Genomic DNA, 11,649 nt, shown 5'->3' with positions numbered 1-11,649 from the left:
GGAAGCAGAGCACGAGGACATATTAATGGTAGCTTCACCTATTGTACCATGCAAAGTAAAGAACTAGCAGGTTCGTTGAATGATTAGCCTCGGATGCTAAGCGAGATGGGAAAGGAGGCGGGGTTAAAAATGGGAAGTCTTCTAGCATCCTCGAAGTCTGCCTACTTGTCAGGAACTCAGCACACAATCTTATAATAGATAGTAGGTGCGCAAACACCTCATCCCTACTGCGTAGCAACATTCCTCCCACTCCCCGTCTCCACAACCTTAACCTCCATCCCCTCCTTAACACCAACCTCCACCTCGCCTCTAATAACACCCAACAGCACCGGCGCATCACTGTGATACTCCCCATCAATCAACTCATCCACCTCCTCCAACGTCTTCCCGCTCGTCTCTACCCAATACCAAATGATAAAGGCAATCTCAAGCACATCCCAACTAGCATTGATCATGTAAGTCTTCCAGCCTATCTTAGCTAAAGCGTACGGAAACGCGAACGTGACCACTGTTGCAGCGGCGTTGGAAACGAAGGTGTAGATTGACATGCCGTTCGCGCGGAGGCTGTAGTTAAGGACTTCGGGCGGGTACATGACGAGGAGGGTACTCCAGCCGAAAGCGTACGAGCCTTGGTAGAGGAAGATGCAGGCTACGGTTCCGTAGACGCCTGATTTGGTGGAGCCGTCGCCGTAGACTTAATCTCGTTAGTTGAAACGGTAGGGAGAGGTAGATCGAAACTCACGTTTGGTGAAAGCCCCGACCAGGAACAGAAAGACCATTGATACCGTCAATGTCCCTGCTCCCAGTCTCTTTCGCCCAATCTTGTCAGCGAGTGAGGTGCCAAGAATAGCAGTGAACAGACACCAGACCGAGAGATAGATATTGATCTCCAACTGCGTCGTCGTATTCGTGACTCCCGCTTGAGTGAGAATCGTGCCAAGATAGTATCTACTCACACCCTTTATTAGCACTTTCCCCCTCTCCACACGCTTCAGATGTACAGTTGACTTACGAAATAATCCCACTCCCACTCATATTTCCAAAAATGGCACAAGAACACGCCAAAATCATCCTCCTCCTACTCTGCGGCGTCCGGAAAGCATCCAACCAATTAATACTCGGCTTATTCGCCTTCTCCCACGCAATCGTATCTGCAATCTGATGATACTGCGTCACCACCACCGCATCGCTCGTATCTCCATTCGCCGCCATAATCGCCAAAACTTCCAGTGCCTCATCTTGACGATCTTGATACATCAACCATCTCGGACTTTCCGGGATAAATGGCAAGATGACCAGACAGAGAAGACTAGGCACGACTTGAATAATCGAAGGAATTCTCCAAGCCCACGAACTATCAATCTTGGCAGTTCCATACGTGATAGCTGAAGCGATAATACCGCCTCCATACCAAAAGTCGTAATAAAAGCCAAGTGAAAAAGCCCTCCATTTCAGCTGTGAGACTTCAGAGACGTAAGTTGGACACGCAACGGAACTTAGTCCAACACCGATACCGACTATGAGACGGCCAACGAGAAACATCGCGGGGTTCTGGGCGGAGGATTGCAAGATGATACCAATGGAGGTCATATATACGGCCCAGGCCATGCCGGCTTTGCGACCGTAACGGTCGAGTATAAAGCCAGAGAAGAAGCCGGCGACGCAGCCGCCAACCCATATGATGCCCGTATTTGCAGACTCGCCTGCCGTGTTGAGGTTGATGGTGTTGTAGAATGACGGGAGGATATTTAACCCGTTCCTGGTGAAATTAGCATCGTGAGTTTCAAACACAACTAGCTTGTCGAGAGTTTGGGGTCATACATCATGTTTCCATCATACCCCATAGTCATCGAATTCACCAAACAGGAAAGCACAGTAAGGACCACCAACGCGGCAGAACTATGAGGGACAAATCGTCCAACATGGCGAATGGGAGAATCCATCGTGCTTGGATCTTGGAGGAGAGGAACCAGATCCATGGAATCGGGACACTACATTCTACTTATACACGATCTGAAATCATATCTTGCTGTGCTTGATACATCTAGAGCGGATGAAGGCACTCAAGCGAAGGGGTGATAAGAAGATAAGAGCAGGGGCCGGGAATCAAAAGTGGAGGCCGGAACAACATCAGAGTTTTGGGCATATCAGATAAATAAATGACGAAGCCAAATACCTGACGAGCAAGGCGAAATATTCACTAAAAGGCCAGACTCGCTGAGCTCAGATAGAGGCGGAATGTGAAGTGCAGAAGATAGAACAGAGAAGCCGCGGCTTCCACTCAGAAGTCTTGGATTTCACTTAAGCCGTCTCAGTCCTGGGTCCCATCTTGTTCTAGGTCTCTCAAATTCTTGGTATACAGGAATCGCAGATGGACCCATCATCCACACTGAAGATAAAGATAACAAAAGGCTCAAGATTGGAGGTAATGTTGAGAGTGGAGAGTTCGAGCTAACCGAATCAAGCAAGGAAATGGAGAACTAAACCCATCTCGCAAAGGTGGGGGCTTGACTTCCGTCTCCGCCGATACAAGGTTCTCCAGCTCTGATCCTTGTTTAATATCAAACGGAGACTTCGGTGCCAGTCGAAACGGTTAAGATTCATGTACGGCATCGATGTTGGAGAATGAAGCTCGAATAGGGTTTGTTTTCCTGGTAGCCAGAAAGTTGCTTTTCTTTTGAGCAGCTTTCACATGCTGGAGAAGGTGGTAGGACGACGAATAGAGCTCATTACTACTCGATTTCTCCTTTCTCTTGCCAATCTGGGCTTCGTGGCAGCTGCCCATTGGTATGGATGTTGGGTATCCATGTGGACCTTAGAAGAAGCTTGTGATATAAGTAAGAAGTAGACGTTTAATTTCATCCCGACGTGAACGAAACACTCGATTATTTCTCACCATCCATCAGTTCCAGGATCTCATTATCCGCGAAAAGCTCGGCAACCAATATGGCACCTTCAGCACTTGACCCCGAGCCCATCGTCGAGAAGTCGACAACTCCTACCCCACAAATCGCACGTTTCGACGCGAACGACCCCACCACAACAGCGGATGCACTGATCGAAGTGCTGCACCGTGACGGAGGAGTCATAGTTGAGAACCTTTTCAGCAAAGATCTCGCCGCACAAATTAAATCCGAGCTCAAGCCTTATTTCGACACAGATCGCGTTGACAAGACCGGATTCTTTCCAGAGACTACTCAGCGAGCGTCTGGGCTCATCAGTATCTCGGAGGGATGTGTTGAGTACTTGACTACGCCGTTGTTGATCGATATCGTGAACAAAGTCCTCAGCTCGACTTATAGCTTTTGGGTTGGGGAGAAGATCAGGACTGTGACTTCGAAGCCACAGATCAGCTCCACGGCGGCCTTTAGAGTGAAGCCAGGCGGCAGACAGCAGGCTTTGCATAGAGATGATGCGTAAGAAGAAACACAGACAGTGAGAGCAAAGTGATTGACGGATGCATCTAGCGACTTACACACCCGAAATGTCGACTTTCCAGTCCTCCTGGGCTGCGTTGCTGCCATCACAAAAACGACCAAGGAGAATGGTGCGACAGTAGTAATCCCTGGAAGCCATACCTGGGGCCCAGAACGAGGGCCAAAGGAGCACGAAGCTGTCCCCGCTGAGCTTGATATTGGTGGCGCCCTGATCTTCTTCGGCAACACGTATCATGCTGGTGGCAAGAACACAACCGTGTAAGTTCTTTCATTTTCGGTACCAAATCTGTTTCGAGGCATCTGACGCACCATCCAGAGATGAAGCTCGGGAGACAGTTGGTTTGTTCTTCACCAAGGGCTTCTATCGTCAATCTGAGAACCAGTATCTCATGGTACCGGTGGAAAAAGCGAGAGGAATGTCGACACAAGTGAAGAGATTGCTGGGATACGGCATCAGCCCACCTGGTGTTGGCTTTTATGAGTACCAAGACCCGATGCGTGTCCTCTATGGAGTTGAGGACGAGGAGACTGTAGAGCTTTGAAGCGTCACCGAAGGTTGAATAGGCGTGATAGTTGTAGGTTTAGGGGCAATTTGGCCAGACTACCAAATCAAGAAACTGTCTCCTCTTTGTGCCCAAGTCTTCGCGAGTTGTATCCAAGTAATCCCCGAAGCATGGCTTTGTGATGTCCAGAACTCTTTCAGGAATCGTAGTGCTTTCATTCGATCCAGTGTTCCTGTCAATCTTACCATCTCGTTCATTCTGCTCTCAATGTACTGCTGCTCCTCAATTCGACCACCGCACTCGGTGCCGGCAATGAAGAGTGGCCAGGGCAAGTCTTGAGCGAACAAAGAAGTGTCAGCGAGTTGGTGCAAGTGACCCATTAGACGAGAATGGGACTGTCTGATCTCCGCTGCAGCATTATCTGGCGACGACAGAGTTTGGAAAGTATAGATATATCCTGTCTCGTAGTACATGTTGACCATATGTTCAAAGTCAAGCTGAGACTGGCTGGAACGAAATGTCAACCCTAGACCGACCGCAAAGGCATGTTGTTTTGCTCGTTCAAGTCCCTGGAAGAAATGGCCAACGTCCATAAGGCAGATCGAAACATTTGGCGCATGAAGTTCTTTGCGCGCAGCCAAAGAAACAGCCTGAACAATATGAAGGAAGCCTAAGAATGGGGCTCTGTGGTCGTTTGGAACTCTGACGCGAACTGGTTCCTCATCCATAAAACTCGTGACTGAAGCCATAGCCTGAGTAGCAGACAACTCTTGAATCAAGAATGATCTAGTAGTATCGGAGGTGGGACTGATAAAATCTGTGGTCGACCATCTTCGTATCATCGTCCTTGCAGCTCGAAGATGCACTTTCCACAAGCCAGACGAAGGCCATTTGATTTCATGATAACACAAGACGACGATGCTGGCCAGGATGTGATTATTTGCCTGAGATTGAAGATTACTGGCATTCGAGACTGCTAAATCTTGTCTGAGGTGCTCGGCCAGGAGCTCCAGAGCTTTATTGCGATTCCGTGTGAAGCCGTAGACAGTGTCGGCAGCCATGTGAGCACATCCGTAGTATCGATCAGATATGTCACCAGCTGCCATAGCTAATAACGAGTGCAACAATGGAGGAGACTCGATTGCCAGTGGCAAAATTATATTTTGCCACGGATTATCAGTGCTGTCTACCCAGGCAAGTAGAGGTGCGAGGATTTGATTGAAGTGATGCAGCAGCTGACGAGATACTGGATCTTGAATGCTTTCCGGCAGACTTGGGGCCGAGGAAACTCTCGTCTCGGAAGAAATGCTTTGGTCTTGATTGATAGACGTTCTTCCATTTTGATTGGGAGTTGACTGATCACCTGTAGGGAAGATGGTATTTTCTGGAGATATACGGGAAGGCACAGGTCGATTTGAAAGCAGTCGCGCCTTGGTCGCCTCTTTCCATCGAAAATTAACTCCATATCCCGGACATTCCAGATTCCGGCTTTTGCACTTTTGGCAAGTAGGGAGTGAACGATCACATCTTATCCTTCGTCTATTGCACGTTCGGCAGTCTGTTTGAAGCATCAGTATATACTCGGCTTGAGGACCACGTACTGACCTTTCAAGGGTGGGGTAGCAGATTGATTGACAGCCATTTCGACATTTTGGACTCCTCTACCTGCTTCAAACTGAAAATTAATGTCGATGTCATCAGAAGGAAAGAGAGGATCTTTTTGAGTCCCAGATTCGTTATCAACACCTCCTTATCTCTGCGGAGAGATACACGTGATATGGTCATAAATTTCTACCTATCCAACATGGATCTCTTGATCCGTGATATAATACAGGACTCCCAGAAATGCCTAGCCCGTAAGAACACACATAATGCCGCTTGAGGTAACTACCTTTGCTCTAAGGACAATTAACGCAGTCTTTCGAGACTTCTACCCTCCTTTCGTCTCCCCCTCATGAACCATGCACAACTCGCCCAACACATAACAAACCCAACCCAGCTATAAGCAGGCATCTTCCAGCCAGCCATGATTGGCAATAAGAAAGCCGCTCTAGGGAGGAACAGGAATGTCGTGGTCAGTGGACTTGTAGCTCTCGTCAAAGCCATTGTTGACCAGAACACAGCCCAGGATCCGAGACCACCACAAACAACCATCAGCCAATGGAAGAAGACGTCTAGGAAGTAGCAATTTCTCCAGATGTTCGTAACTTCCCCAGAAAGGAAGACGATGGGCGTGAAAAGGAGGATGCTGAGCAGCGAGGTATAATGCAAAAGACGCCAGTAAGCACGAGCTTCTTCTCTCGATCCAGAAAAGTCCGTAGGAGAATTGGAGGGTGGGAATGTGCCTAGAAGATCTCCTTGAGGAACAAGCTGCGCGACCAAGGATTTGTACGTCCTCTGCAATTGCACCGGGTACAGTGCCACGAAGATAGAAGAGAAAACTCCAGCAACAATGCTTTCCCAGGTAACTCGTACGTTCGCCCTCGCTACCGCAACAAGAAGAGCAAGAGTCGCTGTCAGAGCAGCGGATACAGTGGAAACGCTATGCGGCGTCTGACCGAGGAAGTATGTGAAGAAAAGGGACAATGGTACAATGCCAATTCGAGCAAGGGTATATATCTGGATTTGCGCCCAACCGAAGGAGAGATTCGAGAGGCAGACTTTGGCGACAAAGATGATGGCGCAAGGTAAGACTGTCTTCACAACTTGCAAATCAAATTCGAAGAAGCCACCTCCTGCAATGCCTCCAGTATGGTACGATGCCCACCGAGACAAATTCCCAAGAAAGCCATGATTCTTGCCTTGTCCTCTGAAACCTGGTGCCGAGGAAGATTGGAGCGGTCTCGATGGAGCGATTCCTCCTGAGCATCCCGAGCTGATCAACCAAGGACTAACCCATCTTGTGATATATGCTGAGAGAATAATCCAACAATGCGTCATAAGCATCTCGATTAGTGTTGTCGTGAGAGGGTAGGGAAATTTATACACTCCGGCTATTAAGGTCATCAGTTTCGTATGCGCGGTGTAGTTGTTTTGGAGGTACCCACTCCAGAGAATGATCCTATTCATGATCGTGAGTCCTATTTGGCAGCCTCCGAGCCATATGATAAGTATGCCAATATAGAGCTGCCATCCTAACGGGGTATTGAAGAAGAAATTGCCAAAGCCTCCGCCATATAATAGATGCCTCCATCCCGTCAACCTGGAGGCATCTGGAGGCAAAAAAGGCTGTCGAGAGGAATTGGGATAGTCTCCCCAGTCATCATCGTCTGTTTCTGAGGCTGGGTTTGAGTCGGAGTGCCGCCGGCGAAAGGGGGAAGGGGATCGTGAGATACTGATCAGAGGAATTGAGGATTGTTGGCGGAACTCGTTCGAGGACTTCGGATTGTAGGACATTCTGGAGCGGGTACCCTCTCCGTCAGAGTCAAGACTTCCAGACGAATTGCTCTGACGGTGCTTGGATGGATTTTTACCAGCTGAGATGAGATATTGGAGAGCTGGTTTGAATGGGTTGGAGGATTCGGTATTTCGGGGGGAGAACATGGAGTCTTCCTGAGCAGAATATCGTCGCAGATTGTCAACGTGAAATCATTTCCTCGGTCGTGTTCGTGAGAGAATGTTATGTTGATTTCACGTCAATTGCTGTCAACAGCTTGCGTGGACTTGAACTGGACCCCTAAGCCACAAAATTAGAGGCCTCGATGGTAAGACGGAAACTTTCAAGGCCAAACGCCGCGATTCTGCCACCAGCCAATAAGAGCGACTTTATTGCTGAGCTAATACTCGGAAAGTCGAGGGACAATATCACCAGATATCGTCAACTTTTTTCTATACTTCTCTCCAGGAGTCAACCCCTTCTCAATGGCATCAATTCTTCCTGGGCTGCGACGAGCAGCTCCGCGCCTATCTCGCGACTTTTTCATATGTCACCAATGCCGCAAACAATCCATTCCTTTAGGTCGTCTGAAGCTTCCCATCAAGGCGAATATAAATCGAACCATCCGATTCAATAGCAGCGCTGCAGCTTTTCCTGAAGCAAATACGATCAAAAACTCGCCATTAACTTCGCTGAGTAAGACAATATCGAATGGCGAGAAGGAAAAGGCAATACCGAAGAAGGGATTCTTCCCAGAGACATCTTCGAACGGAGTCGCATACTGGCTCTTGGGCTCAGCAGCCAGTGTATTTGGAATCGTCGTCTTCGGAGGTCTAACAAGATTAACAGAGTCGGGGTAAGTTTCATTATCCTCTTGCGAACATTTCTAACCTCTCCGCAGACTCAGCATAACAGAATGGCGGCCAGTAACTGGTTCCCTTCCGCCCCTCTCTGCAGCAGACTGGGACTCCGAGTTCTCCAAATACCGCGCCTCGCCTGAGTTCAAGCTCCTCAACCCACACATGACGCTCGAGGAGTTCAAGAAGATCTACTACATGGAATGGGGCCACCGACTCTGGGGCCGCTTCGTCGGCCTCTCCTTTGTGATCCCCGCCGTCTACTTCGTCGCCAGACGAAAAGTCGCTGCCAATATGTCGTTACGCTTGCTAGGAATCAGCGGCCTGATAGCTTTCCAAGGAGCATTGGGATGGTATATGGTAAAGAGCGGACTAAAAGATGATTTATTCGCGCCAGGAAGCCATCCTAGAGTTAGCCAGTACCGATTAACTGCCCATCTAGGCGCAGCTTTCGTGTGCTATACCGCCATGCTGTGGAATGGCCTTGCGATCCTCCGCCAAAACACCGCTCTCTCACATCCCGTTCGCGCACTGGCACAACTAACCCACCTTTCCGGCCCAACATTATCATTCTTCCGGAAATCCGTAGCCGGACTCGCGATCCTAGTCTTCATCACAGCCATGTCTGGCGGCTTAGTAGCAGGCCTCGACGCCGGATTGATATACAACGAATTCCCGCGCATGGGAACCGGTTTCCACCCCCCAGCATCCGAGCTCTTCGACCCCTTCTACTCCCGCAAAGAAGACAAAAGTGATCTGTGGTGGCGAAACATGCTCGAGAACCCATCTACCGTGCAACTGGACCATCGAGCCCTTGCCACCACGACATTCACCGCTATTTTAACTCTATGGGCATACACGCGTTTCAACAAGCGCGTCAAGGGCGCTATGCCGAATTCTGCACGGAAGGGCATGCTGGGCGTTGTGCATTTACTGATGTTCCAAGTCGCGCTGGGGATTAGCACGTTGATTTATCTTGTTCCTACGCCGTTGGCGGCTGCGCATCAGGCGGGCAGTTTGGCGTTGTTGACGGGGGTGTTGGTGCTGGGGAGTAGGGTGTGGATTCCGAAGAGGACGATGAGGTTGGTGCAGCAGAGGGTTAAGCAGGCTGCTGTTGTGCCGGTTGGACAGGCGAGGGTGGGGTTGAGTAAGGAGGCTTTTAAGGCTGATTTGAGTGCGTTGAAGAGGCATGGGCCGCCGGCTGCTAAGTCATGAGAGTGAAATTGTTGTACAATATGAGAGGGATGGTAGAAGTGGGCATTTTCTAGCGGCATAGATGGCGTCGATCACGTTAGATCAAGCATGATAATGAAACTCAGCTCTGTACATATCTAACACTTTTTTTTCATTTTTTTTTCATTTCATCTATTCATCGCAGTGCTTGACAAGATATGGTATCAAGTAACGCCTGCTTTATCTCCTATCGACTCAACCTTTCATCTCAGACGTCTACTTATGAGCTACAATCGCACGAGTTAGCCAAAAGCTCCCGAGAGTAATAACACCCACCCCCAACCCAAGTGTCAAAAGAGAAAAGGAGAATGGGGACGCACGAATACCCTCTTCTTCTAGAGGCTTGATCCCTACTTCTTCCGCCGCCAACTTATCCTTCTTCATACTGACATCTTCCTTCATGAACGGGAACGCCAACACCTCCTTGATACTGTAGTTATCCGTCAAGAACATAACCAGACGATCAATACCCATTCCCCAGCCTCCCGTCGGCGGTAAACCGAACTCTAGCGACTGGCAGAAATTCTCGTCGATCATCTGGGCCTCGTCGTCACCTTGGTCCTTCTGTCTAGCCTGCTCCTCGAAACGAAGTCTTTGGTCGAAGGGGTCATTCAACTCCGTGTAGGCGTTGACGATTTCCTTCTTACAAACAAAAGCCTCGAATCGTTCGCAGAGACCGGGGTTGGAGCGGTGATACTTGGCGAGGGGAGACATCATTTGAGGGTGGCCTGTAATGAAGGTGGGGTTGACGCAGGTCTCTTCGATGAATTCACCCACTAGCTTATCGAGCATGCGGGCATTGGTGAGAGGTGGTGAGCACTCGACCTTCATCTTCTTGAGGACACGCTTGAAGAATTCGTTTGTCTCTTGGGTATGCAGTTGGTCTCCTGGGGGAAACTTCTCGCCGGTTGCTTCTTCGAGAGCAGGGATCATTTCGACTCGTCGCCATGGGGCAGCCCAGTTGACTTCATATTCTTCGCCGTGCTGCGTGTGGAACTTGGTGACAGTGCCGCCAGTGACGTGCTTGACGAGACCAGACACGAGCTCTTCGGTCATGTCCATGATATCGTAGACATCAGCATATGCCATATAGAACTCACAGGTTGTGAATTCGGGGTTGTGGGTAAGATCAATGCCTTCGTTTCGGAATTGACGTCCCATCTCGTAGACACGGTTCAGACCACCGACCACCAGCATCTTGAGGTATAATTCGGGTGCAACACGCATGAACATGTCCATATTCAGGTCATTGTGGTGAGTAACGAAGGGCTTGGCAGTTGCTCCTCCAGCAATTGGGTTCATCATTGGGGTCTCGACCTCGACGAAATCTTGCTCATCGAAGTATCGGCGGATATAGCTGACCATCTTGGACCGGGTAACAAAGACGTTTCGGGTTGGCTCGTTCATGATCAAATCCAAATAACGCTTACGATGTCTCTGCTCTTGATCCTTGAACCCATAGTACTCATCTGGAAGTTGGTGTAAGCAAGGAGTCAGGAGAATGATTTCCGTCGCAAAGATGGAAAGTTCTCCCTCCTCGCCCTTCTCAATCTTGTTCTTAGGTGCGGTTCGTCCTGGATAGCCCACTATGCCAATAATGTCTCCTCGACGAAGATGCTCGTGTTGCTCCTCGAATGGTACACCATCTGACTTTGCTTCTTGCATTTGGCACATCACCTGGACCTTGGTACCCTCAGTGCGTACATCATAGAAGACCAACTTGTTTCCTGACGCGCGCTTGTTGTAAATTCTGGCACCAATTCTGACCTCGACATCCTTCTTGTGTTCGCCCGACTTGAGAGAACCGTATTCCTTGACGAAATTTCGGATGTCATAGTTAACATGGAACTTGTGTGGGTATGGGTTTGGGTTCTTGGTTTGGCGGAGCTTGTTGATGTTGCGGGATCGAATCTCGAAATATTGCTACCCCGCTATCAGTATAAAATTGATGTTAAGGACGTAGGATTGGATATACATTTGGATTCAACTCTTTCTCATCGGCCTCTGCATTCGACTTCTTTGCTGCGACAGGCTTGGGTGGAGCTGCAGCCTCCTTCTTCTTCTTTTCCTCCTCCTTCTGTCTTTGCTTCTGGCGCTTCTTCAATTCGGACTTGGAAACCTTTTCACCAGTGACTTCGTCAAGATGAAGGTTTGCCACGGCCTCGGTGGGCGCTGACGAGCTTGCTTCGTCCGCCATGATTGCGTTGTTTAATGTTTGAGAAGAAAAGAACGATCGTGGTGGG

At 49.2% G+C, this 11,649-nt stretch overlaps 6 protein-coding genes across 6 annotated transcripts; 2 read left to right on the top strand and 4 right to left on the bottom strand.

Moving 5' to 3' along the window:
• Nucleotides 1–96: 96 nt before the first annotated feature.
• Nucleotides 97–1,943, bottom strand: LY89DRAFT_653093 (MFS sugar transporter-like protein; the record flags this gene model as incomplete). The annotated part of the gene is made up of 4 exons (XM_018212231.1): nucleotides 97–694; nucleotides 743–948; nucleotides 1,013–1,759; nucleotides 1,822–1,943. 4 exons carry the CDS (start codon nucleotides 1,941–1,943, stop codon nucleotides 225–227), a joined length of 1,545 nt encoding a protein of 514 aa, XP_018066960.1. The 3' UTR covers nucleotides 97–224.
• Nucleotides 1,944–2,946: 1,003 nt separating this feature from the next.
• Nucleotides 2,947–3,979, top strand: LY89DRAFT_592779 (PhyH-domain-containing protein; the record flags this gene model as incomplete). Its single annotated transcript, XM_018209716.1, has 3 exons — nucleotides 2,947–3,416; nucleotides 3,468–3,693; nucleotides 3,734–3,979. The coding sequence occupies 3 exons, from the start codon at nucleotides 2,947–2,949 to the stop codon at nucleotides 3,977–3,979; spliced, it is 942 nt and encodes a 313-aa protein (XP_018066959.1).
• A 59-nt stretch (nucleotides 3,980–4,038) lies between these two features.
• Nucleotides 4,039–5,582, bottom strand: LY89DRAFT_738377 (uncharacterized protein; the record flags this gene model as incomplete). The annotated part of the gene is made up of 2 exons (XM_018220364.1): nucleotides 4,039–5,498; nucleotides 5,546–5,582. 2 exons carry the CDS (start codon nucleotides 5,580–5,582, stop codon nucleotides 4,039–4,041), a joined length of 1,497 nt encoding a protein of 498 aa, XP_018066958.1.
• Nucleotides 5,583–5,848: 266 nt separating this feature from the next.
• On the bottom strand, nucleotides 5,849–6,946 carry LY89DRAFT_593094 (uncharacterized protein; the record flags this gene model as incomplete). Its single annotated transcript, XM_018209730.1, has 1 exon — nucleotides 5,849–6,946. The coding sequence occupies one exon, from the start codon at nucleotides 6,944–6,946 to the stop codon at nucleotides 5,849–5,851; it is 1,098 nt and encodes a 365-aa protein (XP_018066957.1).
• An 810-nt stretch (nucleotides 6,947–7,756) lies between these two features.
• Nucleotides 7,757–9,505, top strand: LY89DRAFT_210747 (cytochrome c oxidase assembly protein COX15). Its single transcript, XM_018205869.1, has 2 exons — nucleotides 7,757–8,166; nucleotides 8,218–9,505. Exons 1-2 carry the CDS (start codon nucleotides 7,802–7,804, stop codon nucleotides 9,386–9,388), a joined length of 1,536 nt encoding a protein of 511 aa, XP_018066956.1. The 5' UTR covers nucleotides 7,757–7,801; the 3' UTR covers nucleotides 9,389–9,505.
• On the bottom strand, nucleotides 9,506–11,603 carry LY89DRAFT_757160 (putative Lysyl-tRNA synthetase, cytoplasmic; the record flags this gene model as incomplete). The annotated part of the gene is made up of 2 exons (XM_018221406.1): nucleotides 9,506–11,329; nucleotides 11,382–11,603. 2 exons carry the CDS (start codon nucleotides 11,601–11,603, stop codon nucleotides 9,623–9,625), a joined length of 1,929 nt encoding a protein of 642 aa, XP_018066955.1. The 3' UTR covers nucleotides 9,506–9,622.
• Nucleotides 11,604–11,649: the final 46 nt, after the last annotated feature.

The sequence above is a fragment of the Mollisia scopiformis genome (assembly GCF_001500285.1).
Source record: "Mollisia scopiformis unplaced genomic scaffold LY89scaffold_21, whole genome shotgun sequence".
Taxonomy (NCBI): domain Eukaryota; kingdom Fungi; phylum Ascomycota; class Leotiomycetes; order Helotiales; family Mollisiaceae; genus Mollisia; species Mollisia scopiformis.
This window is presented reverse-complemented; position numbering and strand designations above follow the sequence as displayed.

What these genes read in the sequence shown, in the direction of transcription:
- LY89DRAFT_210747 (XM_018205869.1), top strand. Translation starts at nt 7,802, where the DNA reads ATGGCATCAATTCTTCCTGGGCTGCGACGAGCAGCTCCGCGCCTATCT. An exon ending in GGTCTAACAAGATTAACAGA is followed by an intron (nt 8,167 to 8,217) that starts GTCGGGGTAAGT and finishes ACCTCTCCGCAG; the next exon opens with ACTCAGCATAACAGAATGGC.